Source organism: Harpia harpyja, chromosome 10 (assembly GCF_026419915.1).
Source record: "Harpia harpyja isolate bHarHar1 chromosome 10, bHarHar1 primary haplotype, whole genome shotgun sequence".
Classification (NCBI taxonomy): domain Eukaryota; kingdom Metazoa; phylum Chordata; class Aves; order Accipitriformes; family Accipitridae; genus Harpia; species Harpia harpyja.
The window spans coordinates 11713397-11741015 of NC_068949.1; the positions used below are offsets into that span (position 1 = coordinate 11713397).

Consider the following 27619-nt stretch of genomic DNA (forward strand, 5'->3'; position numbering starts at 1 on the left):
CAAAACAGACTCTGCCCTGTTGACTTGGAATGGTAGTTGAGTTCCCGAGTCACCTGAAGACTTCTGAAAATTGTACCTAATATAAAGAAAAGTTTGTGTTAATAGCTAATCTTGTTCAGAGCATGAGAAGAAAGGTCTTCCGTTTAGCATGTTGCGCTACATTCAGACTAACCTGTATTTGCTTAACCTTTTTCAAACAGAGAACTGGAGAGGAAAGCATTTATTGAGCCTTTACGTTCTGTTACAACTGCACCAGTAAAGACGGAGCTAGAGCAGAGCAGAACACAGGCAGCAAAGGAGAGCCATATGCACAGACATTTTGCAGATCCAGTGTTGAACCAGCTGCCAAGGCCACCACAGGAGTCTGGGGAGCGACTGAGCAAATACAAAGAAGAACACAGACGGATACTCCAAGAAAGTATTGAAGTTGCTCCTTTTACAGCTAAAATAAAGGCACTGGAGGGAGAGAGAGAGAACTACTCCAGGGTGACATCCTTATCTTCAAGTCCCAAAAGCCATTCAGTAAAATATGACAAAGACACTGAACGCTCTGTGTCAGAACTGTATAAAATGAAGCATTCGGTTCCACAGAGTTTGCCGCAGAGTAACTATTTCACCACCTTGTCTAACAGTGTAGTAAATGAACCGCCAAGATCGTACCCATCAAAGGAAGCTTCAGGTGCATATGTTGATAAGCAAACTAATTGTCCTTCAACAGCAGCTAGTCCCCAGTCTCTCCCCTCTTACATTTCTTCTCTTTCAAAACCTCCACCTTTAATTAAGCACCAACCAGAGAGCGAAGGCTCTGCAAGCAAGATACCCGAGCAGCTTTCACAGTCAGTGCAGTCTCACTCTGTAAATTCTTTCAGAAGTGACAGCGGGAGCCCTACTCAGTTGTCAATCTCATCTTCAAATACACTCCGGAGTATGCCTGCCTTGCATAGAGCCCCCGTGTTTCACCCCCCTGTGCACCAGAACCTGGAGAAGAAGGAAAGCGGCTATAGCAGCCTTTCACCTCCGACTCTAACCCCTGTTCAACCTGTTAGTGCTGGTGGTGGCAAAATACAGGAGTTGCAAAAACCACCAACTTTAGTACCTGAGCCTAAGGAAGCTCAGACTGTTTACAAGGGCACTTCTGAACAGAATTTATCAGAAATATGGAAGTCAAATAATGCCCCAAATAACGAAAAAGTGGATTGGCACGTTGAAAGAATGAGTGGAAAGTCACAGTCCGCTACAGCATCTGTTATTGTGCGTCCTCCTTCTAGCACGAAATATGATGGCATACCAGTAATGCAGTCTGCTTCCAAAGATCGAGTTAGTGAGAGATCTTCAGCTGTGACAAATCAAGCAGATTGCCTGAAAACAGCGGAAGCCAGGGAGACTGGAAGAATCATTCTGCCAAATATGAACTCAGACAGTGCTCGCACACAGTATGAAAAGAAATTTCCAGCTGTCTCGCAAGGCAGCGTTCCTCATGCTGTCTCCCCTACCACAACTACGATCTGCCGTACCAAAACAGATGTCACTGCATCAGCAGCAACAACTACCAGCGTGTCAAGCTGGGGTAGTTCAGAAGTGACTTATTCCTTATCGAATACGGTCTTGGCCTGCGCATCACTGGAGTGTACTGCCTCGAGAGCAGCAAGTCAGGCGGTAGTGCAGACCCAAGAATGCAAGGTCAGCACTACATCTCCAGTTACACCCGCAGCTGGCAAGACAGGCAGCACTGCTCAGCCCACCTCGGGATTCTCCACCTCCACCGACTTTGTCCATTTGAAAAAGCACAAGGCAGCGTTGGCTGCAGCTCAGTTTAAAAGTAGTAACAGCAGTGAGACTGAGTCCAACTCTGTGAAAAATCAGGCATTTTCAACCTCTGTCTCCCTAGACAGTGCTATCGTCTGTAATACAATAAACAAAGCGAACTCTGTAGGCAGTGGGCAAACTTCCCAGACGAGTCAGCCAAACTACCACACTAAACTGAAAAAGGCTTGGCTAACAAGACATTCGGAGGAAGATAAAAACACTAATAAAAAAGAGAATTCAGGGAACAGTGTTTCAGAAATTATTAAGCCATGTACTGTCAATTTAATAGCTTCTACATCAAATGAGCTGCAGAATAACATAGATAGTAAAATCTTGGCAGATAAGTTTGCAAAGGAAGATAAGCACCCTAGGAGAAAAGCAAAACGAACTTACGAGTCTGGCTCTGAAAGCGGAGACTCTGATGAAAGTGAGAGCAAGTCAGAGCAAAGGACTAAAAGGCAGCCCAAGCCAACTTACAAAAAGAAACAAAATGATTTGCAGAAAAAAAAGGGTGATACAGAGGAAGAAGTAAAACCGAATGGTGTTCTTAGCAGGAGTGCCAAAGAAAAAAGCAAGCTGAAGTTACAGAGCGGCAGTAACAGCAGTGAGTATATTAATCTGATTTGGAAGAGACAGACTAATGTGAAGTCTAATAGTGTTAATCCTGGAGGGTTTGTCATGCACAATAGCTGGGAAAAGAGTTAAAAAGCATGCTTATGTAAATAAGTAGGTCCAGATTTATCTGTCTTGAGGCCATTTGAAATACCCTGGTTTAAGAAGTTCAGTATTTTGTATATATGTGTTAACAAACTGGTTCTTGGCCTAAAAATAAGCAGTAAACAAACTGGTTTATGCTGTCCATCAGAATTCAACAGACTGGTGCATATAGTTGTGCTACTTGTATTGAGAGAGATCTTTTAAATTTTTTTTTTTAAAGACCTAATGCATTTATTTTTAGAGCACTACTGGAGGGAGAGATTCTCTATTGTTGAGCTTTAATTCATCCTTTGATGGGGAAGCCAGAGGCAGTTCCTTGAGAGCCTGATGCTACTCTGTTATGATTTGATTAATTTAATGAAAGGTTTGAGGGAGAGTCATTTCACACTCCTAACTAGCATGTGTATTACATGGTGTTAACATCCCTCTTGTTTAAGGAATAAAGAAATTTAGGGAAATACAAATTTCAATTTAAATGTAATACTGTAGCATGTAGCAGATTGTAACTAGATTTATCTGAAAAGAGAAACTGGTCTGCCAACATGAGAGATTTTATTTAAGAACTTACCTTATTTTTTATTCCACTTTATTCTTCTCCAAGGACTGTTCTTTTGTCTTTGTCCTGGCTGAGTATGAGAAAGTCTGCCATTAAATTACTTTTTGCAAGAATTTTTAAGTACAGGTACTAAGAAAATGACTGCTGCTCCCTGTAATTACATTCTCTGGCTTTTCACTGCCTAGTGTATAAAGTTACTGTTCTGGTATCTGAGAGTACTTGATGCTTAAGTTGTACTGGGTGCTGGAATTGTTGCAGTCTGTCTGAGGTATTCTGGCTTGGGTCCAGTGATAGTAGTATTACTTCCCCCCCCCAACTAAAGGGAAGATCAAGGAGAACATGCCTATAACGTCTTTCTTGGTTTTACTTCTTAAACTGTGAATGTATACATCTAACATGTTAGGTCTTTATGATCTTTGTATTGTTACAAAAGAATGTTTGTTGTAGAAGGATTGCTTACCTAAGTTAAGGGAAGGCAGTGACTTCTTGTTTTGGCTAGTGATACCCAAGTCTAAAAGTGATATATGATAATACATTATGGAGCTGTTTCATGGAACTTAGGTTGGGAAATGGGTAGGACTTGGTATTATGTTCTGTTGTGAGTCGCATGGCCTGTGTCCTGCATATAAACAGGTTGGGCCTGTCCTGTGGTAGCAGCTGACCTGGGATCAGACCTGGGATCTTTCTGTCTGTTTCTCCTACTTTGACCCATTAAATAGATGAGCATTTGCGGTACCCCTGTCAGTTTATCTTGGGGGAGCTTTGTTATAATTTCTGAGAGAGAACTGGTCAGAGATTTTCTTACGAAAAGGACTTTCCGCAAAGATGTATACAAAACCACAATCAACCTTCAGGAGCTTTCAGGAAATAACAGGTCCCTATGGAACGGCTGCCTGGGCTCCCCGTAGGTGGCTGGAGATAACTGTGCTTCACATCTGGGGCTTGCTGGCAGTTTTGCAATGTGGATGGTATCTGGATACTGCCAAGGTTGAAAACTGCTTTGTCCCAATGCTGTTTCGGCAAGCCCCGGGAGCCTGTGTGCGAGCCAGCATGCTCAGAGCTCCAGGCTGCAAGGCTCCCTCCTGCAATGCAAGTCATTTTACAGTTCTGCAAGCACTGGGGGTCTTCCAAGTTTCTGCCCACAGAGCTTGAAGTCTAGCAGCATCCAGATGACACCCAGGATCTCTGGTTCCAAGGCAGAAAACATTGTTTTAGACCAGCAAACCTGTACTTTGGCCTTTTCTGCTCTCAAGTTTTAATCCAGTTACTATCATGCTCCTTGGATGAGTTGGGAGTGGACTGTGTAGGCCATGAACTGAGGCATAGGCGGTCTGTCACTTGCAAAGTTTGCACAAGTCATCTCTGGTAAAGTACAGATTTTAACCCAGGTACCAAGTCCGAAGTTAGCACTCTGACCTCTCTATCATCCTACATCAGATCCCTGTTTACAGGACGTGAACTTTCAAGAGTAGTGGTAGATGAAATGACAGATACTTCTATCTATCTGCAGATAAAACTAGTACCACTTTTAAAAGTCATTAAAATGGAAGCCTGGTTAGATAACAACAGGGTTCAGTTTCAAAATGTGTATGTGAAAATTGCACATAGTACTCAATAGATTTGGTCCTTGTGTTACTCAGGGTCAGATCTATATTCAATGTAGAAAATGGAATTGTACTACTTAGCCTTGCAAAGCCAATAAACTTGACAGGGAGCAAATGGATTCTGTTCTTCCTTGTGCCAGATATTTTATATTAAGTTCAGATGAGTTACATGTGAATAGAGCTGCTCTTCTGTAATCATATTGGTAACCCTCAGCAAAAATAAATTTTGAAGAAGTAGGATATGGGGTTTTTTTAAGCTCTGCTTTCATTCATTAAATTGTTGCCTTTTTTGCATACATCTTCACTTGAAAAAGAATTAAAACCTTTCTTGGGGTATTGTATTTCTTTGCTTGGTTTGTAAGAATGAGATTCTGAAGGTGGTTTTGGTGGAATATTTGGTGAACAATACACCTAATATAAGAGAAAATACAATGTTGTAGGTATTTCTGGTAGCTCAGCAGGTACTTAACTGTGCTCCTGCCTGTGTAAGTCTGATTGGTAGCTATGGTTTTTTCAAGTTCAGTGCTGACAGGCGGACAAATGGAAGTACTAATGAAATATATTGTGCAGGTAACAAATGTACTTTCTGAAACGTTGAACGCTGACTGATATGACTGGGTTCTGTGAATAAGGGCTCCAGTACCTCATCTGAAACTCTCCTTACTTTTGCAGCTGGTATACCTCGTTCAGTGTTAAAAGATTGGCGCAAAGTAAAGAAGCTGAAGCAAACGGGAGAGTCCTTTTTGCAGGATGATTCTTGCTCTGAAATAGGACCAAATTTGCAAAAATGCAGAGAATGTAGGTTAATAAGAAGTAAGAAAGGAGAAGAACCAACTCACTCACCAGTATTTTGTAGATTTTACTACTTTCGGCGGTAAGTACAGCTATTTTCCTGACAATGTGGTGTTTTAACTTTTAAAAATGATACTGACAAAGGACTTGTGTGCTTGAAAACTTGTCTGATTTTTCTGGCTCAGTCAGTCTGCCTGATAAAAGACACCATCTAATTTAACAGTATTTACATTTGTATTTCTTTCTTCTTTTGCGGATTGACTTCATTGCTGTTTAAAGCTTTATAGCGAAGAGATCAGAACAGCTGCCCAGCGTACCTTAGGCAAGCAGAAAATACAGCACATCACCATTACACAGGTGTCTGACATTTGAAGTCGGATTTTCAAAAGGCAAGCTTCAGTTATTCTGGACAAGTTGTAAAACCACAGAGTTGCACTTTTTCGTAATTGTTCTTATGCCAGTATATGGTGGGAATGCTGCTCAAGGTTTCCTGGGAGTTTTCTGAGGACAGACGAGTTGTGACCTCCTTTTTCACAATTAATGGCCAATCAAGGAAAACTCACAAGTCAGGAAGATAATTTCCAGGATGCAGTATAGCGTACGTGGTGCAGGCAGCACAGCTATTGGCAGCACAGCTATTGAGACAGAACAAAACAGCTTTAATTTGCATGCAGCCTGTGTTGTCAGTATATATCCAACTTGTTTTGAACAGGAAATTTTTCACTAGATTGGGTTTAGTATGTTATAATGAAGCTTTAGTTACAAGGCTTAGTAGTCCTACAGGAATCATTTCAAGGTTGGACTTGGAATACCTTCTGCGTAAGAATATTTGCTTCCTAATGTGGCAGTGTCAGAGTTTTGGGTTTTTTTCTACTCTGTAAAGGAGAGAACGTCAGGGATAAACTTTTGCCAACATTTGAAAACACAGTTACAGAATTTAAAAATGTGAATGTTTTGAATATATTGTGGTAAATTTTGCAGCAGTTTTAATTATTTTCATTGTGTTTAGATAGTAGGGCTTGAATTGTAAACAAAGTTTGCCCTACTATTGGAAGTTGTTACTGAGAATTCATAATTTCGTCTTTTTCATTAAATACATATCTAAATATCATTTTTTGGTACTCAGTTCTGAACTCAGGACTATTTTACTGGCATTGCTGTAAAATTCCTTAACTGCTATAATAATTGCATATGTATAATGAATTATCCTGTATTATACCAGGTGGAATAATTGATTGTTACTGCTTAAGAATAGGCTAAGTATAGCCAGGGTTAGTGGAATGGTATCGGGTAGGATAACAGGAAAGCCTTTTGTTATTTTAAAGGTCAGAAATTAGTGGATACAAAAACATTATCTTGCATTCATGATTTGTTCTGCCTAGAAAGACTTAAATGTAGCGTTCGAACTCCTGTTTTCTGAGTATGAGAGCAGTAGGATGGAAAGTTCTATAAAATATGAGTCAGACTGAGTGTTTGCTGTTACAGACTCTCCAAAAATTAAAGGTGAGGAATAAGTGGAACCAAACTTTGGAAAAAAAAGAAAAATAAGAGAATTTTCTTGTCTCCAATTTTTAAGCAGTAATAAAAGTTACAGAGAATGATAAGTAAACTGAGTGCAAAAAGTGCCTAAAAAATTAGTTTTAGTTTTCATGCTTCCTTACTGTTTGTTTTAAAACCGTTTTTGGCAGTAGGATTTATTTTTAAATTAAAAAATATGACAGGATGCTAAAGAAGGTAAAGAAAACTTACTTGTTGTAAGACATAAGCATAAGCAGTAAGGTGAACCAACAAGTAAACTGTAAGTCACAGAATATAATAACATATGCATTTAAACTATCTGTTCTCATTTTTAGGTTGTCTTTTAGTAAGAATGGAGTGGTTAGGATAGATGGTTTCTCCTCTCCTGATCAATATGATGATGAAGCACTGAGTTTATGGACACATGAAAACTATGAAGATGATGAACTGGACCTAGAAACTTCTAAATACATTCTAGATATCATAGGTGATAAATTTTGTCAGTTAGTAACATCTGAGAAAACAGCCATGTCCTGGGTGAAAAAAGACGGTAAGGAAATCTCAGATGCTCTCAAGTGTTCTGCAGTTTTACTCGAGTGTTTGCATTCATCGTGACCCATTGCTTTATTTTGAGTAGCTCGCTTCACCAGACTGTTGTGTTGAATTTTCCTAGGCTATTTTGTAAGAGCATATGTCAGGAAGGGGCAGGGATCTTCCTCAATGGGCCAGCCCATTCCCCCTCGCTGTGCTGGGCCAGGGCTGGGGCCAGGCTGCTGTTGGCATTGGAGCAGCCTCGGTTCCCAGCTTGGCCTCCAGCTCTCCAGCCAGAGCAGCCAGCTCCAAGCCAAGGCTCACAGTGAGCCAGGTACCGACTCTGCCAACAGACGTTGTGTCTCTGACGCGTCTCCTTCCCAAAACAAAGAAGAATAATGTGACAGCGTGGGCCCTGCAGAGCATGTGCTAACACCATCGCCTCCTCCCCACCAAAGTCACAGTTAGTCCGTCCTTCTGGCCCATGGCAGATGGGCACAGGCTGGAGACGGGTGGGTGGCTCCACTAATTCCAGGCAGTATGAGGAGGAGGTGGGGCAGAAGGCAGAAGTACTAGCCAGGTCTCCAGGACAGGCACCTCCCTCCCCTCCTGCTAACTTTAACCATCCAACTCACCAGTTCGGCTGCCGTTGAGATTAAACATGTCCCATAGGCAGTCGTGAAAAACCCAGCTCTCTTCATTGCATGGGGTTAAAAGTATATGTTAAAGTTCTTCTTCATAATTGCAGCCAACTCATGTTGAGCACAAATATTCTTTCTGTACTACTTTAGTCTGTGGGTTTTGGATGCTTTAATTTCTTTATAGCGTATTGATAGTAGCATTGATGGGGATGCTGTGTAATGCAACTAAGGGGATAAATGTTGATGGTCTGTTTATGAAGGATCATTTTCCTCCCCCCACACCCAGTTGCATCTGAGGGGAAAATTGCGAATGCTTCATCTGTAAAAACTATTCATTCTGCGTTTTGCATTTAAATTTCAGTCCTTTTATTCTGCTTATTTTGTATTTCAGCCAAAATTGCATGGAAGAGAGCAGTGAGAGGAGTCCGTGAGATGTGTGATGCATGCGAAGCCACATTATTTAACATTCATTGGGTCTGCCAAAAATGTGGATTTGTGGTCTGCCTAGATTGTTACAAGGCAAAAGAAAGAAAAAGTTCTAGAGGTCAGTTCTTTATGAACTAGAGTATTGTATAGGCTGTTTATTCTAATTTGTTGTAGAGCTGCTGATCCACTAGTGTAACTGCCTTTCTGTAAAGTGTTAAATTACTGCTTGTGTGTTTTGGTTTCTCTTAGATCTTTTTCGCCTCCTTTTTTTGTCGGTAGATGTAGAATCAGTCATTCAGAAAGTAACTGCTGTGGGGGCTATTTTAGGTCTTTGTCCACTTCTCAGTCTTTTTGTGTGGATTGTCTTGGATTGCTTGTGCCTTGCCCCTCAAGGTTAAACCTTATTCTTCAGCTGTGAGACTGGCACTCCATTACACCTCCCTGCTTTATGGTAACTCATTGCTGTTAAGACTTGCGTTGATTTGAGTACTTTCTGGAGTCCTCCGTTCAGAAGTATGTGGTTTGTCATACTGACTTAGCAGCCTACTGTTTTATTATAAGAAAGAAAGAGATGGAGAAAAATACTTCACATATTATTTAAAACGAGTGTTAATGGAGGTTTCACAATCCAGCAGCCTGCACACATACTCGGTTTAGTCCAACTCCTGTGCTTTAATGGAAATGTCTAGTTTAGTCCGTAGTGAAGTGTAAGAGGCCTGACTTGCAAACCTGTGGTTTCTGAGTGACCCAGCCTGGTTGCAATTGAAAGGAGGAATGGCTTGGAAGATTGATCTGGCCATTCAGCCCTCGACATTGGTGCTCAGGCTGCTTGTTGGAAAACACTGCCTTCCTCTGGGTGGCAGGCACTGTGCCCTGGCACAGTCCTGTGGTCACTGTGCCAGGAACTGATTCAAGTATAATGCTGTTTTGAAAAGCATTTCCATGTTTGTCGTAGCAGCATAATGTCACAGATGTGAAATGTTAGTAAAATAAAGTTTAACTGTTAGATGGCAAATCTTTGATAAATGGAGAGACTCATCCACTTTGTCCTTGGCTTGCAGTGAGAGGCCTCCTACACTGTGGTGATAGGATGTTCCCAGAGACTTCCATCAAAGCCTGAAGTTTCTAGGGAACTAATGTTAGCATTTTCCAACACGGAGAACGGTCGTTAATGCTTTAATGCTGGAGGCTGCTTCAGCAGCTGTTAACTGGCTTAAGTCTGTGTGTGCGCATCCATCTGACGTGGCTTGGGATATACGCTGAACGTTATTTACCCTAGTGGGAACATGCAGTCAGAGGCTTTTTATAGTGTGCGTGTTAACCAGCCAGGAAAATTTTAGTAAAATGTCTTCAAAGCTTAAAAAAGCAGTATACAGAAGCAGGCTTCTTTTCAGTCTTCCAACACGCAAGATGTTCTCCTTACTGTTCATCACAACATTACATGCAGAAGCAGAAGTGCGATACCTTCCCCCTCCACGGCTTTATTTCTAACGATGCTGTAGGATTCGTGTGAACTATATCCCTCGTTTGGCACTCTCTTACAAAGTTCAGAACCACCCACCCATCTCTATATAATAGCACTCTATATTGCACCATTTTTCCTGGAACCAGTAGTTGTTTTTACAGTTGCTAAATTTAACGGAGAATACACTGTTTTCCCCCTGCTTCAGCAGGAATGTTAGAGGTTTAAATATTCCATATTCAGATATTTATCGATGAATTCTCTCATTACTACATGAGTGAATGAATATGCATCCATTGTTACCTTCAGACAATTCATGGCACCATCAAGTGGAATGCCATATGATGGTATTTCAGTGATAAAATATATTAAGTAGATATATGCTGGTTTGGTTTTTTATTTGATTTATGTTTGTGACCAGTTACATATTTCAATGTTTTAGGAGTTACAAAAACCTGCAAAATAGCTAACAAATCTAATATTTTTCTGAAGGGAACATTTGGTACGTTGTTTCTCTACTACAGTGTAAGAAAATAATTCCCTTTTCAGAGGGAAATTGCATTCCTATTTCTGCCCCAAAATCACATAGCAGATCAGTGACCAGTTGCTTGGCCAGACATTTTTTGCTCTCGTTCTTCCTCTCTCTTGTCTTTACACTGCATATTTTTCCGGCAGGGACAGTCTTCCTGGAACTTCATAGAAAGCCCCTCTCTCCTACCAGTTAGGCCCTCCCTGCTGCCACAAATGATTTTCAACCAGTACATACAGACTTGTGGTTTCATTGTTGCTTTAATCTGACATAAATCCATGATGCAACTTCCCTCTCCTTTGTGCCACCAGTAACATCGGTGCAGCTGCATGGTAGGCCAAATCAGAGAATTCATTTGGTTACAAGTTCATCTTTTTGGCTTGTTTGGCCCTCTCTGGTCAAAGACAGCCACGTCAGTTGGAGTGTGGATTGTGTCAAATTAAATTAACCATACAATCGCAGCCTAACTGTGTCTCTCTTCCGTGTCAGAATTCATCAAGGGAGTCTCACTGCCTCAATAGCAGTTGTAAAGGATTTTGGCTTATGCTAAGTTGGCAACTTGCTGAATGTAATAAAGGGAATATACTTTGAAACTTTGAGGTTATTGGCAAGAGTCTGTGTTACAGATGCGGCTATTTCAGATTTCAGTGTTGTCAAAACTCTTTATTCTTTTCCTTATTGTGAAAAGTAGCTGTTGTATGCAGATTTTTGTCACACAGGATACCAGGACAGAAGACTTACAGTATGTGTAGAAAATTGTTTCTAACTAAAACAAATCTGAAAAATGTTAGTTAGCCCTGTGTACCACTGTAAGTAAAGTAAAACAATTGGCAATGTTATTTTGCAGATAAGGAGTTATATGCCTGGATGAAGTGTGTGAAGGGACAGCCTCATGATCACAAGCACCTGATGCCAACACAGATTATTCCAGGCTCTGGTAAGACCATGTATGAACAAGCAGGATGTGTTTTTTCCCAGGCCTTTCTGTGAAGAGAGGCCAGAGTCGTTTCTTGAAACTTCTCATTTTCCATTTAAAAACTTGTGAATTGTGTCAAATCATTGCAGGAAGGCAAGTGATTCTGGGCAGTTAACGGCAAGGGGCACAGATGACGAAGAGAGAAAGAGGAGTATGCTGACAGATGTCTGAAGGGGTTTTGGGGACAGGCAGTGAAGAAATTCAGGGTGTTTGTTATGACTGTTTTGTACCTTTTCAGAGCAGAATAAAATAGCCAGAATGTACTTAATAAATCTGACCTTAGTTGTTAAAAGAAAATCTTGGACTAGTACTGCCAAGAAGCATTGTGTGACAACAGATTTTTGGGGATTTGCTTTTTGCTGTTTTCTGCCTGTCCTGCTGCGCGCCCCCCCCCCCAAAAAAAAAAAAAAAAAAAAAAGAGAGAAAGAAAGAAAAGATTCATGTGTGGTTTTGGTTGGACATCTGATTGAGCATCGTAAAGCAAAATGCAGTGAAGGCGCTTGTGATAAATAGAAAAAATAAGGATTAATCCTAAAGCCAGCTAAATTCAGAATTTTTCTTGCAACCAAGTAAGTTGTACAAAGAAGTGCAGTTAAGTGTGGTGGTGGTTGTTAGCGCAACCATTATTTTATGGGTTGCTGCATGTTAGTTCAGGTAGAAATGAAGGTTGGTGAGATTCCATAATAAATTCAATTTGTGACATTCCCCAGAACAGGTTCTAGACTGAAACTGATTTAATTTTAAATTGTAAAGTGAACCACTCATCTGGAGACAGCACAGTGAAGACTGCCTACATAACCTTGGTTTTGTTCTTCTGTGCATACCCATTACCAAACAGCCTTAAATTACATGATCACATACTAATTTTTTTGTCAAGACGTGGCTCACTTCAGTCTGTAGTTTGACGGCTTTATTAAAAGAAGCAATGATGCACCCGTTGAACAGTGAGGAGTAAATAATGAATGACTGGCTTGCTTGGTGTGTGCCATGTAATGGGAATGCAGAGTGAAGGTTAGATTATTCAGAAGAGTAGCGTGCAATTATTTAATTAAAGACCTTGTCTCTTTCTGCATGAGCTTTAAGGTAAACTGGACAGTCTTTTTATAGTGTTTTTGACTTAAATTTAGCATTTTTATTAGTTTTAACTTTTAAAAAGGTTTGGAGATAACATTTTAACATCACTGTGTGTGTATTGTAAAGAGGGACACAAAATGATTGAGAGCTGCTGATGGTTTTCTTCTTACTTGTCTTCTAGTTTTGACAGATCTTTTAGATGCTATGCACAATATTAGAGAAAAATTTGAAATTAAATCCTATTGTCAGTGTACCAGCAAGCAGAACACGCAAGCTGGCAAGTTTCCTGCAATGAATGGTGTGTCTCAGGTGAGTCTAAAATGTGCGTATACGTTGCAGTTTTTTCAGGTGTTCTGATTCTTGTGGATTTTTGTATTTGAATAGTACCGGTTGCATTTTAATTTGCGTATATGATGATTAAGTGCTAGCCTTGTCTTTGAAATACATTAAAGCAGAGTTATATACTTAAAAATAAATTTGTTCTTTGCAGGTTTTGCAGAATGTCCTTAACCACAGTAATAAAATTTCTCTGTGCATGCCTGAGTCTCAACAGCAGAATACTCCTCAAAAGTCCGAGGCAAATGGTAGTACAAGTCCAAGGAGTGATGTAAGCACAGACAGCAAGTTAACACCGCCTGAATCCCAGTCACCGCTGCATTGGTTAGCTGACCTTGCAGAGCAGAAAGCCAGAGAAGAAAAGAAAGGTATATGTTTGAAATTGTCATATCATGTCCATGACTTTGGGGGCACCAGTGATACGTAATTGAATTAATTAGGAAAAAAATCACAGTTTTCTGTTCAACAAAAAGAAAAGATGATGTTCTTTTCCCCCTTAATTTTAATCTTGAAAGTGCAATGCCTTCTCCTGGTGGCATCTGTTACCAGAAGAGCCACTGGTGGAATGCATGTGTAATGTGGCAGTATTTCCAGCTACAGCATCTCTCATTTGTGACAGGTACTCACTCAGCTGCATGTCTGAGATGCTGAGGAAGGCCTTTTCATGGTCACACTGTTTGACTGCATTTTGAAGGATCTAGTTCATCCTCTGGTGTGTTTTCAGGTGAATAAAGCACTAGTGCTACAGTATATTACCACCACTGTAAAATGCAGGATACTGGTGCTGTTCCTATGTCTGCATCATGATGCAACAGTGTAAACTTCCAATGATTGTTTTTGTTTTAGAGAACAAAGAATGTCCTTCTGGAAAACATTCAAAGGAAGAGAAAGACCAGGATAATTTGGAGTCCCAAAACTGTAAAAGCTCTCCTCCTGCATCCCAGAACAACGAGCAGGGCTCAACATTACGAGATTTATTAACTACAACAGCAGGCAAATTGCGTCTAGGTTCTACAGATGCTGGTATTGCTTTTGCTCCAGTTTACTCTACAGGAACAGCAGTAAGTGTTTACAAGACACATGGTTTTTATATCAGGATTTGAAAAGCTCTATTGTTTGTTTTGGTACGTTGTAGTTAGAGCAGTCTGATAGCTGTATTGCTTTAAATACTCATTTATAATTGAAACTTTATATGCATGCACACATTTGCATTAACATTTTTATTTATTTATTTATTTATACATACATACATACATATATATATATAAAAAATGGTAATTGAGACATACTATGAAGAAAATGTCCATGAAGTTAGATAGATAAAGCCTAACCTGACAAAGTAAAGGAAGATTACAATATATTGAATTTTGTAATAACTGTATATTTCTAACTTTTTCCATGTAAGAATGCATGTAGTTTTCTAGAAAGGAAGTAGATAACTGCAAGCTTCTAATTGGTAATGAAATGTTGTCATTCTACTGCAAAAAGAATTGTGTTAACTTTATTTGCTTTTACATTGTTTAAGCATGCATTTGTTTGTTTTCTAACAGAGTGGCAAGAGTGGAAGGACTATGCCAAACATTCTTGATGACATAATTGCTTCCGTAGTAGAAAACAAGATTCCACCAAACAGAGCACCAAAGATAAATGTAAAATCTGAAATAAAAGATGAGCCAAAGGATGATAGAAAATGTATTCAGGATGACTGCAGTAAACGGTACAGTGATATTCAGTATTCGTGGATCTGTGATAAGCATGTTTTGTGGCTCAGAGACCATAAAAACAACAACAACTGGAAGCTATTCAAAGAGTGCTGGAAACAAGGAAGGGTAGGTATTGAGCCGTTCGGTCTATAAAGTGACCTCAGCATGAATTCTGAGGGAGTTGTGTTAAAAGACAAATTTGCCTAACTCCATGTTTGAAAATGTATTGTTAGCAGTGGGCAAAAGCTTGTCAGGTATAACCCACATATGAACCTTCTGTAGTTTTAAACCTCAGTTAACTGCCATTAATAAGTAAGAAATTACTGTTACAGAGATTCAAACTCCAAAAAGATGTGTGTATGACATCTTGGGTATGGTTGCCTTTGGAGGAAGTGCTAACAGCTCAGGAGGGCCAAGGTCTTCAGCATATGTTTCAGATGCATTTGTATTCCAGTTTAATTGAAGAAGTTGTTTACTTGCAGAAGGATTGGTATTGATTTTTTTATTGTATTTTATTTTTTACAGCCTGTTCTAGTGTCCGGTATGCATAAGAAAATGAACTTCAGCCTGTGGAAAGCTGAGTCAATTAGTCTAGATTTTGGAAACCAGCAAGCTGATATCTTGAATTGCAAAGACAGTATTATTTCAAACACCAATGTCAAGGAGTTCTGGGATGGTTTTGAAGATGTTTCAAGTACGTTACTTTAAATGTATTATTCCCTTGATTCTGAACATGGTCAGTGTTAGAAACTGCAGTTAAACATACTCTTTATGGATCTTGAGGCTTTGAAGAAACTTTAATTTAAAAAGAAAGCTCTAGGTAATTTGCTTCCAGAGAATGTGATGGAAACTGGCATTTTGTACCTTTGCAGAATTAAAGATGTGCTAATATACTAGTTAGGTCTGACTAAGAAACCAAACAAATGTCATCATTCCTCAACTAGTTGACTTTGTTTTGGTATCATTCTTGAGTCTTGAAATTAATTATCTCCTGGTTTATGGATGAAATCTTTATAGACAGGTTAAGAGTTCAGTTATATATTTCAGTTGAATAAAGTAAAACACCTACAGTCTATTAGTTTTTAGTAATTTCTATGTTACTTGCAGAACGGCAGAAAATAAAAAATGGGGAAACAGCTTTACTGAAACTGAAAGATTGGCCTTCTGGTGAAGATTTCAAGGCTATGATGCCAGCAAGGTATTTGAGTTTAATATTAGATATTCTTAAGTCAATCTCCATGTTGGGGTTTTTTTTCTCCCTGTGTAATGACACAAATTCAATTGTGTTCTTCTTTCTTTTCTCCTCCAGATATGAGGACTTATTAAAAAGTTTACCCTTGCCTGAATATTGCAGTCCAGAAGGAAAACTAAACTTGGCTTCTCATCTGCCAGGATTTTTTGTCCGTCCAGATTTGGGACCCAGACTTTGCAGTGCATATGGTGAGTATGCCCTAGAAGTGTAGCAGTTACCTCTTCTTTAAAAGTATGACTAACTTGCATATTAACAGTACATGAACCTCAGGCATGAGAGTTTATTTGCTTCTGCATTTCTTTCTGTCTTTTCTTGTGCTGTTACAGTCTTCTGAAGCATATAAATGGTTAGCTACTTCTGCACAAAGACAGATCCTGTCTTTAATAATGCTGTATGACAAAATACTTCCTGAAATATTATTTTGTTCATAATTCTGGTCATAAATAAATCCCAGCATATTTATCATAATTTGCATTTGTATTGTATGCTGTGCACTCAAAAACCTGTTTAGAAAAGGTTGTTTCCCTCAGACCTTTTCCAGCTGCTCCTTCTTTTGCAAACAAATGTGTTCAATTCTGTTTTACAAATTGTTCTAATAGGACAAGAAATGGGTTGTAATTTGTGGCATGATGGCTTTGATTTAAAAAGTTCTCCAGATGTCCTTTGAAATAAACATATTAATGATAGTGATCAAGGCATGGGTCTGAAGAACTGAATCATTAATGACACTTCCGTGTAATACTGCTGCAACCTTAGTGTTCTGAAATGTCCCTTTGACTTAAGCATGTATGTTTTCACTTCTTAGACATAAAATTAATTTTCCTCTTTGCTTGGGGATTTCTTTTGATTAAGAACTCTGCTTACAGCCAGGCATAAAAGTGACACATTCGATTTGATAACCTTGTGTATTCATTGTACTTATATTCTGCCCTGAACAACCTGAAAGGTTGGGAAGGAATGTAGTGGTCAGGAAATGTCTTCAATTATTCTGCTGAAATGTGTGTTGTTCTGACACAACTGCTCTGTAGGGACAGTTACCTGGGCTAAGAGATATCTCAAGGTCCCTGTTAAAAAGTAACATTTTCTTGGTTAGCAAGTGAAACAAAAGTGTATTTGTAGTTTGTATATCTCAGTATTTTCACATTAAAGCCTGTCTACATAAAATGCTTTCCTGTGATGCTTAGTGTGCTTTCAGAAATTTCATCTCAGTTAGCTGTTGCACATTTCTATTTGAAGGTGAATATGCAGTACAATAAATCTTAATTTTATCATGTAACATAGGTGTGGCAGCTACTAAAGACCATGATATAGGAACCACAAATCTCCATATTGAAGTTTCTGATGTTGTGAACATCCTTGTTTATGTTGGCATAGCGAAAGGAAATGGAGTACTTTCCAAATCAGGTAAAGGGAAGCTCATTGTAAGAGGTGTAGATGGACTGAATGATCTGCTCCTTTTAAAATTGACACTGTTCTTCTGAAGCGGATGAAAGATATCCATAAGTACTTGTTTAATCCTGGGAGATTCTTTGTTTCAAAAATTTGCACACACATTAATTCTGCATAAAATACACTGCAGTTCATGAGTGGTATTTTGAACTCTTTTCACTTTTTTGCCATTACCTATAATTGATGTACCATTCCTATGCTGGGGCTGGCAGAGCTAATGAAAATGCAGGATGAAGGATTTTCCCTGGAAGCTGTGGTAGTTCTAACAATTATGTCAGGGTGATGTATTTGCCAAACCTTCTGTTTATTCTGCTCCCTCTGGATGCACTGTGTTTGCTCTATTGAATTTGGACTGTAATGTAATTTTTCAGCACTGGAGAGCTTAAATTGGTGTATGTTAGTCGTCTGTATGAGGTTTATTGCCTATGTGAAACAGTCTTTAAATCACTGAAATAGTTTTGTTTCTTTCCTCTTACTCTTCTGTCCTCCTATTCCATAATCAGCAAATGTAGATTTTGAGTGTGACTAACAGCTGCAGTAAGGTTTGCTGTCTTTTATTTGCTTTGTTTTCATTTGCATATGCACTGAGTTAATAGCAGCAAAACTTGAGCATATTGGGAGAGCTCTAGCTTCTTGACTAGCTGCTGCAGAACAGCATGCACAGCACTGCTGTTGCTGACTGCAGGAAAACACCTTTTTCATCTTTTAGTTTTTTGGTGCCAGCCCTGCTTGTTTATTTCAGGTAGGAGAATGTGTTCTGTCAAATTCAAGAAATGTAAAAAAGTTTAAACATTGTTTTTAAGGTATTTATGGCATTCATGTTCTAGTAACTAATTACAAACACTGAACAAAAAGATCACCTGGGGGCTTCTGTTGTATTCAGCAGACTTATCTGCTCAGTTTCACATAAGAAATTCAAAAAGAAGGTGTTTAAGTTTTTCCTCTGTCTCACTTTTAAAAAATACTTCTGTTGAATCTTAGGAGTTTTGAAGAAGTTTGAAGAGGAGGATTTGGATGACCTTTTAAGGAAGCGGTTGAAAGATTCAAGTGAATTACCTGGTGCTTTATGGCACATTTATGCTGGCAAAGATGCTGACAAAATAAGGGAGTTTCTGCAAAAGGTTAGATTTGTAATATGTGTTTTATAAATATAATCTAAGTAACTGGTAAATCAAAGGGGGCTGGCAAAAACCACAAACCCCACCCCTGTGCTTAGGGAAGGGAGGGAGCAAAATTCTTTCCTTTACAGCACATAAAATAAATTATAATTGGCCTGCTACATCATCAACAAATAAAATATGTAACATGATACATATTACCTTCTTAAGGGTTACAGGTAGCCTGCAAACTCTGAAGGCTGAGGAGAGCATGGAGATCTATTCTTGTCCTTCTCTAATACAAAGGATCATTTGTAGGATAATGTTTTTCTGTCGCTGATCCATACTTGCATTATCAGATGCTGAAATTTTTGCGAATTGTCCTATGCAAAAAACCCTGACCTTGCAACCCAGCAGCCACTGATCTTCATAAGGACTCTGTGTCATGTCAGTTAGCTCAAAGAAAGTGCCTTGGCTCTTAGTGAAGATGAAAGCAGTGGGGGATAATGTACCCAAGGGCAGCAGACTTCTTCAACGTTAGCCACTTCTTCAACAAGTTGGAGCCACATCAGAATCTTTCAGGTCATCGCTTACCACATAGGTTGAATATCCACCACTGGGCCATTGATAGTCATCAATGGCATTAAATTTAGAGGTACAATCTGGGAAGCAGTTTTCTGTGCCCTTGTCTTTAGCATGTTTTCATGTTCTAGAAGGTGGTCCTGACAGATGACATAGAAATACCAAAATATCACTGAAGTGGTTGCTCGAGGAAAAGAAGTCTTCACTGTCTTGTACTGTGGGAAAAAAAACAGATGAGTTTTAACTGGCTAAACCAAAGGGATCCGTAAACAGGCTAGAGGCCAAGGTCTCTACTATGAGCAGGAAGAGCCTGAAAAATTCAGCAGTAAAGATTCTCTTGGACAATAAGGCAGTGTTTCAGTCCCAGGGCAGCTGTCTTCTGGTGACTCAAAACATTTGCTCTTTGGCAAGCTGAGCTGTGGGGGAAAATGAGCACTAGTAAATAAAATACAGCTAATTCCAGGAGATTATGAATTACACAGCAAGGCTTTTCTGTTCATTCCAAAAGGAGATGCTCACAAAGTAGATGGTGGCTCTTCAGTTTGGCAGAAAGAGTTGTGAAGAAAATCATGAATGCAACGGAATGGGTGGACAATGAGTATTATTCAGTGTTTCTTCTTTCAGAGCAATTAAGGGATATTGTGAAACCCTTTGAGCAGCAGGTTTAAAACAAAAGCACTTAAGACACTATGTAATAAAGTTTGTCATTTGCTGCCACAGCTTGCCATGGTATCCAAAATTAATTGTGCACCGCCTTGTATTTTCAGTGTGGTGGTATTTTTGAAATATTGAATTAGAGATTAGTTGATGACTAGACCTTGGGACCACTTTGGCTGCTGATAAGAGATAAAATCTCGGTATCTTGTTAGTACAGAAGAAAGGTGACAATACACAAGAACAGTTTCAAGCTCTACATCACATTATTAAGTATATTTAGTATCAATATGAATAAAAATCTATGTTTTTAATGAGATAATTGTCTCCTGAGTTGTGACAGATGGATTGGATATGTGGGTTTTTTCTTTAGTCACTGTGATTGATTAATTAGCAATTAATTAAGGGTATTTGTTCCCCTGTAGTTAACTTGATGAGAAATGGTTGTTGCAGTTAAGTCTACTGCTGTCGGAAAGTTTTTTTTTTTTTAGTCCCTCATTTTTTCCAAATTCCTTGATGGGATGGTAGGAAAATAACTTGTTATCACAGAATGGTTGAGATTTGTAGGGGACCTCTTGAGCTCAGAGTCACCCAGAACAGGTTGCTCAGGACCATATGACCCTTAGTTTTGTCTGTGGCTTTTTTCCTGAGCTGGGGTTGTGGTGTTGCGTGTCTGTGTCAAAACTGAAGGTTTTAAGCTTGAGGAGTTGGCAGCATAGGAACTCTTGAGGTCACATTTTATTTTCTTGATGAAAGAAGTCACGCAGAGAGTGTGTTGCTTATTAGTAAATTATTGTGCCAAGTTCTTTAAAGCTCTACATTTTGGAGTGGGAGTTCTGCGGTTGTCTTCAGTTCAGTGGGACTTGTCAGTTCCTTTGAGGTTCTTTTGAATCCCTAACTAAAATTCTTGTTTGGGTATTGGGAACACAGTAGTGTTGCTTCATAAGTTAGGTATACTTACAACTTACCAGCAAAAGGTTCAGCTTCTTTTGAAAGTGACTTGGGATCTTTTCTGTACTTACAGATAGCAAAAGAGCAAGGCTTAGAAGTTTTACCAGAGCATGATCCAATACGTGATCAGAGTTGGTATGTGAACAAAAAACTTCGCCAAAGACTTCTCGAAGAATATGGAGTAAAAACCTGTACGGTTATTCAGTTTCTTGGTGATGCTATTATTCTACCAGCAGGAGCACTTCATCAGGTAATGTACATCTGTTTAAAGACACACAGGATTAAATAACATAAATACAATAAAATAAATTTTTTCAAAGAAATAACTACATCTGTACTCAAATTTTATTTTCTTACTGGTAGGTATTATTGTATAGGTATGTATAATAAGGTATATCTGCTTGTGTAGATGACTAGCTAGTACTAACATACAGCAACTTGAATGCTTGAAATTAGACTGTTCCTTTTTTCCTTTAAAATGAAAAATGAGCAGACTATTATTAACAGCTTTTTTCCACTTTTCATTTCATTAGCAAATTTCTAAATAAACTGGTGTTAGTTATGGCAAGGTCAGGTTAGTATTTTTTTTCTTCTAAAACCAAAAGTTTACCTAACCTTAGAGAGGCAGGGAGAACAACCCAAGCAGATAAAAATACCTGGATGTCAGGTGTCATTGTTTTTATCTTCAGCCATAGGACAATTGTAGAGACAGTTCAGGTATAACAAGATGTTTTTGTAACAGTATTTGGAGGTTGTTTTTCCACTCCACCTTAAGTTCCTTTGTACACAGAACGTACATCAATCACCAGGAGTCATCATTCTCCCTTCAGCGGCTTCCCTTACCATCAGAAAGAGCGATGTTACCTTGCCAGCAGCTGGGCTGATCTAATTCTTAGTTATGTAAGAAAAAGTACTGCCAGTAGGGCAGTTCTGGAGGAACAGTATGAATCTGTGTGGCAAGCTTCAGTCCTCTCCTAGCACATAGGGTTTGTTACTTCATTTTTTTTGTGTGGTTTTTTTTTCTCACAGTCTGCAAACTGCTCCTCCTTGGTGAAAGGAGGAGGAAAGCACAATTGTTTAGATGAGATTTTTGGGCAGTTCTAGATTTATTTCTTTCTTCACTCCATGAACGTTTTCCTGTTTCAACAGGAAATGGAGCCTGCTGTCTTGCCAGCTGTCAAGCACCACTAATTAGGTAGCTGACTATCAAGGAGTGAGGACCATCCCCACCCTGCAGTAGGGGTTGTAAACTGTCTTGCTGTTAAAGATGTATCATTGATCTCCACTTGGGTTCAAGCGAGGCCAGGCCTTTCTGAAGAAGATGCTATTTAGTTTCTGATTTGCAGATCAGTTTCCAACCACTGTCTCTTCTGGGTAGAGAGGAAGCAATGGCTTAGTATGTCACTGTGACCAGGGCAGTAGAGTTTTCTCTGTGAAAAAAATGTCTAGGTTGTAGTGATGACAGGTGTTACATCCCTAATCTGTCTGCTGGCTATGTCGGTTGCTGGGGCATTGAAAGCAACAGGTACCTTACCCAGACTAGACCCCTTTGTCATTCCAGTGAATGTTTAGATGGGTGGTATGTTAACCCTGGATGATCTGTGTGGGTTTGTTTTCTGGCAAAAGAAAGAAAGAAAAAAAAAAAAAAACCAAACCAATCCAGGTGACCAAATCTTGGGTTGTTGTAGGTTGCTTTTCCCTGCACCATGTCTCCAGGGCTTGATGTTGTTTTATAAAGGTGAAGGGGTGTCTGGCATTGATGTTATTCTTAGCTCCTGTTAGGCTAAAGCAGTTAGGACTCCCACAGTTGATAAGATTTGTATTGCATCCTCCAGTAACCTTACTCTGATCTCTCAAAACAAGGGAGATAGCACAGATACAAGAGTGAAAAGGCAACCCACAGAAAATAACAAACATACTGGGAAATTTGTTTTATATAGCACATGGCATTATATAAAGGCATACAGTTTATAAAACATGAAGTAGTGGGACTGTTCCAGGCTTCCCTGCAGTTCATAGGTTTAAGGACCAAAAATAAGACCACTCTTATCTTTATCTCCTTGGCTTTAAACTCCAGATTGCTTTTGAAGTGGTAATGTTCTAGCTTCTGGCACCAAGGAGTTAATAACATGGTGTTTTTAAACCTTAGTGGGTGACGCTGAGAACCTTTTCATCTTCAGTAAGAAGTTCCTGTGAATCTGCCACGTAGGAGGAAATGAAAGCATCGTGTTGTTTCATGTACATGTGTTGTACTCTCTATATAGAGATGCATAAATACTGACCTTAGGGATCAACACCAACACTTCATATATACAAAGCACATTTAAACACTTAAAAATAAGTCTGAACAAGAATACATACCAGGTTAAGCTTACGTGTTAAGTGTTTCAGATTTACATGCACATAGTGAATCTTTTCTGATTAAAACTGGATGAGAGTTGACACTAAATTTGGTGGTAAATTAACATTTTTATTTGCTCATCAGTAATGTTTTGGAGCAGAGGAAATCAGGCTGAGGGATGGAGTTAGGGAGCCCAGCTGCCGGTGGTCACTGCATAGTGTAGCTCAGACACTTCAATCCTGGAGCCAGTTCGGATTATTGTCACGCTGCTGCTTCTGACACGCTGGTATAGAATTGTACTACTCTAACATGGAGGAGCTTGTGTGTATTTCTTCTATATATTCTTTTTTTTTTTCCCCAGCTGCTATGGATTCATGTCTAGCTTTTAAAGTAACTTGTTCTTAATATTTTATGATAGCATAAAGCATTTCTCTTGCTTCCCAGGTTTCCCCCTCCTCCCTGTGTACTTGCAGACAGCAGTCACATCCCCCTTGTGATCATTTCAGTAGGCAAGGTCAAACTGTTCCAGCGGTGGGGTGGGAGGGAGAGCCTCTCCTGTGAGCTGTGACGGTTGGAGTAGCCTTGTCAGTACCTCTTGTGGAAGGAATTGCTCTCCTGGGGGGAAACCAGAAATAGATACAGCGTTGGACTGGTCTCCTCTGCAGATGCTTCCCTGAATGTACCATGAGTGATGTGCTGTAGGATTGTATCTCCTTTCTTCTTGGCTGTACGAGTAGGGGAGCTCAGAAGTGTCCCCTGCTTTGCTAACATCTGGGCCTTGTTCTCTCTCTGGTACTTGAACAGCGAGCCCTCAGCTCTCTCTGGAAACTTCCTCAGCTAAAAAAAGGGGGTTTTTTACTGTCCTTTTGAATGATTCACTCTTTCTGCTGCTCTGCTCTGGGTCATTCTGTATCACAGTTGTCCTCTAGGGATGCCCTTCCTCCCTGGTTTTAATTTGGTGACTCCAAATCTGTAAAATATTTTAGTGATAAATTAAAAGCCAGAAATACTTGAGTCAGTGATTGAAATGTGTTGTTCAGGTTACACGCAAAACCTGTTCATAGTAGAACAGGTTATTATAATGTTTTTTGTAGTGGTATTAGCTTGATTGAACAGCAGGATTATATATTGTAAAATGACATGCTGGAGGTAATGTGACATCCTGGTGATGTTACAATAAGGATAAGATCTGGGTATAGTGTATGCAGAGGTGCTGGGCTGAGCGCTGGCCCTGGAGCTAAGCCCTGCAGGAAATGGCTGATCCTCAGTGTAAGGACAGGAGGGAGACAGCTGTGCAGTGAGGAGCTGCGGCCGGCTGTGAGGATGGACAGCCCTTTCCTCCCTGCCCACTCACCTTTCCCTGTCCTGGCCCAGGTCTGAGGTTTTTCCAATGCTCCACCCGTCTCCCGTGCCCTGCTGGAAAAACTCTGCTCTGCGTGGGCTGGGGACAAAGCTGTTCTCTTGGTTCGGTGGGAACTGGCACAGTCATAGGAGTGCTATAGTCCTCAACCAGCAAACCTCAGGGGAATCGTTGCTTAACTTATTTGTGTGTGTCATTGTATCAGTTTGTATTATAAATATTATAAATAGAACTGCCTATGGGCTGTCAGCAGGGCATTCCCATGTTAAGTACCAGACCGGCCAGGTAAAATCTGTCCTCCCCGCAAAGACTTGCCCACTGGTGAGACAGGCCCTGGAAGGGAAGGAGGTTTAAGGCACAGCAGAACGAAAGATCTGAGGGCAGCAAACATTGTCCATTCTGCAATGGAGTTAAAGGGAATCAGTAAAACCTTGACTCAGTGAGGAGAAGGTGAAAGAATGGTGTGGGATTTGCATGGGGTGGAAAGGAAAACAAGGGCAGGTAGAGAGTTGAAACAGGTGAGAAGCCTGCGAGGGAAGAGAGGGGGGCTGGAGCCGGCTGCACAGTGCAGAGATGTTTCAGCCGAAGCTCTAGGAAATTCTGAGTGCTGCTGGGAGCCTCGCGGTGGCACTTCTGCAGCTGTTTCCTTGCTCCTGGCTTTCTGCCGTTGGCAAATTGTGTGGCATCAACAAACCCTGTCTCCAGAATTATTTTTGTTTTGATTAATTCTCAGGAGGGAACGGCACTGCTTTGTCCTTGATGATTACGAGGCTGCAGAAACCTTGTGTACAACACTGGTGTTGAGCTAGGGGTTATGCTCTGGGATTTCACCTGTAAAGGGGCAAGCTACCTTATAAAATCAGGTGTGGGCAGTGTTTTTTAAGAAGATGATAATTTTTAAACAAAGTGCTGTGTCCTCAAGCGTGTAGGCCCCAAAGGTTTTTTGAATGTCAGGTATCACAATGGAAATTTCAGAGTATGCATTAAAAAACTCCAGATTTTGCTAGGCTCCAGCTTAAAATAGGCAGATCTTCGTCAGTACTGAGCAGGGTGGGACTGTTTGTTTGCAGAATTGACGTTGCACAACTTCATGAGCAGTTGTTGGAATGCGGGGAAATCTTTGACATGCTGAAGAAACAGTGTAATTTGTAAGGGTTTGGGGGTGAAAACCTGATGCTGTATGTTTCTGAAGAGGACAAACACGAGTTGGTAGTCAGGTCACAACCAGGAAGTGTTTTTTCCTTCCCCTGTCTTTCAGGTACGACCTGGGTGGCAGCAGGCAGTGTCCATTTCTTGTGGTAGTTGCCTCTTATCAGTAAGAAGTGTTTAGAGAAAAAAGAAAGTGCTTTTTCCCCCCCTTCTGAACCTGCCCCCTTTGTTCATGGTGGTTTGGTTTTTTTTTCTTTCAAATATTTCCACCGGCAGTTAGTTTTCAGCGAACCTGGCAAGTTGTGCCTGGCAGGGTGCAAGCTTCCAGCATGTCCGCGTGGCCTTAGGAGCCGGGTCCTGCAGCACAGGGCTGCTGCGGAGCCAGTGCGCGGCTTCGGCACCTGCATGGTGTTTCGGAAACGGCTGTGCAGCAGCAGTGCACAGCAGCAGTGCCTGTGCGGCTGGTAACAGGGTGGAATAACACATCAGAGTATGTTGAATTCATGTCAGAGCTGACTACAGAAAGAAGCACCAGAGTACAGGCAGATGTGCATTGTTCAAAGTGTGCCTTCTGCCAGAAGCTAACAGATAAGCCGAATATGCTTAATTGCTCTCCAGGTAAAACGTATAAAGATGCCCTTTAGTCTGACAAGCTGGTGGTTTAAGAGATCTCAAGGCCCACTCTTTTCTTGGGTATCTCTGCCAAAGAATAACCCTAAAATACTAATTATCAGTCTCTTCTTGTTATTTTGGTTAGGTGCAAAATTTTCACAGCTGCGTTCAAGTAACTGAAGACTTTGTGTCTCCAGAACATCTTGTACAGTCATTTCACTTAACGCAGGAGCTGAGGCTGTCAAAGGAAGAAATCAATTATGATGATAAACTGCAGGTAGGAAATGAATTCTGCTCTGGAAGCTGTTGGGAAGGCAGGGCATGCTCAGGCTCATTGAAATGCGGAGCAGTGTGTGGAGCTACTTCCTTGCTGCTGTTCACACAAGAATAACAATGAGCAGCAGCATGAATGCCAGGGGTGTAAATGGCTCTCCCTTGAGTTGCTGGCTTTATTGATTTCACGTTACATTTTAAAATGTGTAAAAAGGTGTTTCCTTTTGCACTGGCTTAGGGCTTAAGTCCTAAATGTGGTTACCTTGTAGAGTTCCTTAGTCATAGGCCTTACTAAAATCTGTCTGATGTTCTTGCAGGTTAAAAATATCTTGTATCATGCAGTTAAAGAAATGGTGAGAGCTTTGAAGATTCATGAAGGCGAAATGGAAGATACGGATGAAAACTGAGCGCGCTCTGCTTTTTTGTGTTAACATTGAGGTTATTTTTTCTAATATATGGACAGTATGCACACTAATTTAAGCTTCACAAACCATCAGTGCCAAGAAAACATAGTCATTGTATTTACTTGTTAATGACACTGCAACGGTAGAGCTTCATATCACAGCCACTGTGATTACATGTTAGACTTGCAAACAATTAAGCAGCATTCGGCTGTCCTGTATTATAATGTACATGAAGTTTGTGAAATGTCAAAGATTTAAGATGATGTATTTATTTTTGGAAAAAACCCACAAAATTCTATGCTATATTGTTGATCAAATGTAAATGTGACTTGTACAGTTTGCTAAAATAATTCAGATATTTTTCACTACATTGAGACAGTTACTGTGAGAGTAGGACACAAACACCAGCTATTGCCTGCATTTGGGATCTTGCTGAGTCCGCACAGCAGTCATGTCATAATCTGAAAATTACTGCCAAATAATTGTAAACTTTGTAAAATATAAAGTATATAAAGTAGATATTAAATACAGACACTTCAGTATTTTATTGAAGCTATTCAGTGTACAATTAAACGTTTTCAAAAGGTGTAATTTATTTAAAAATTGTCTCATTTTGGTAAAATTTATGTGAACTTTTAAAGCTAAATATTAAACTTAATATGCTATGTAAATATATACATATATACATTCAATGATGTATTTTTTTAAAACATTGGCTTGCTTTAATTTGTTAAAAGTGCAAGTGTTACACATGCTTTGTACATTGAAGTTGAAAGGGGTTTTACATTTTCCATTAAAATGATTTTATCAAACGTTGTCTCACT

At 39.8% G+C, this 27619-nt stretch overlaps 1 protein-coding gene across 9 annotated transcripts in view; it reads left to right on the forward strand.

The window, feature by feature from the left end:
• The window catches only part of JMJD1C (jumonji domain containing 1C), a 174632-nt gene extending 147551 nt beyond the window's left edge, over positions 1–27081 (forward strand). For 8 of the 9 annotated variants that reach the window (XM_052799591.1, XM_052799592.1, XM_052799598.1 and 5 more), the window contains 17 exons: positions 201–2410; positions 5356–5557; positions 7329–7543; positions 8557–8709; positions 11430–11519; positions 12814–12941; positions 13123–13336; positions 13815–14029; positions 14519–14797; positions 15197–15365; positions 15779–15869; positions 15981–16111; positions 17205–17327; positions 18354–18493; positions 20730–20906; positions 26264–26395; positions 26709–27081. In XM_052799591.1, coding sequence (XP_052655551.1) covers positions 201–2410; positions 5356–5557; positions 7329–7543; positions 8557–8709; positions 11430–11519; positions 12814–12941; positions 13123–13336; positions 13815–14029; positions 14519–14797; positions 15197–15365; positions 15779–15869; positions 15981–16111; positions 17205–17327; positions 18354–18493; positions 20730–20906; positions 26264–26395; positions 26709–26798 — 4759 coding nt within the window. In that variant the 3' untranslated portion in view covers positions 26799–27081. Of the gene's footprint in view, positions 1–200; positions 2411–5355; positions 5558–7328; positions 7544–8556; positions 8710–11429; positions 11520–12813; positions 12942–13122; positions 13337–13587; positions 13693–13814; positions 14030–14518; positions 14798–15196; positions 15366–15778; positions 15870–15980; positions 16112–17204; positions 17328–18353; positions 18494–20729; positions 20907–26263; positions 26396–26708 lie in introns of those variants that run through there. The other variant, XR_008236961.1, reaches the window with a different exon arrangement.
• The last annotated feature ends 538 nt before the right edge of the window (positions 27082–27619 follow it).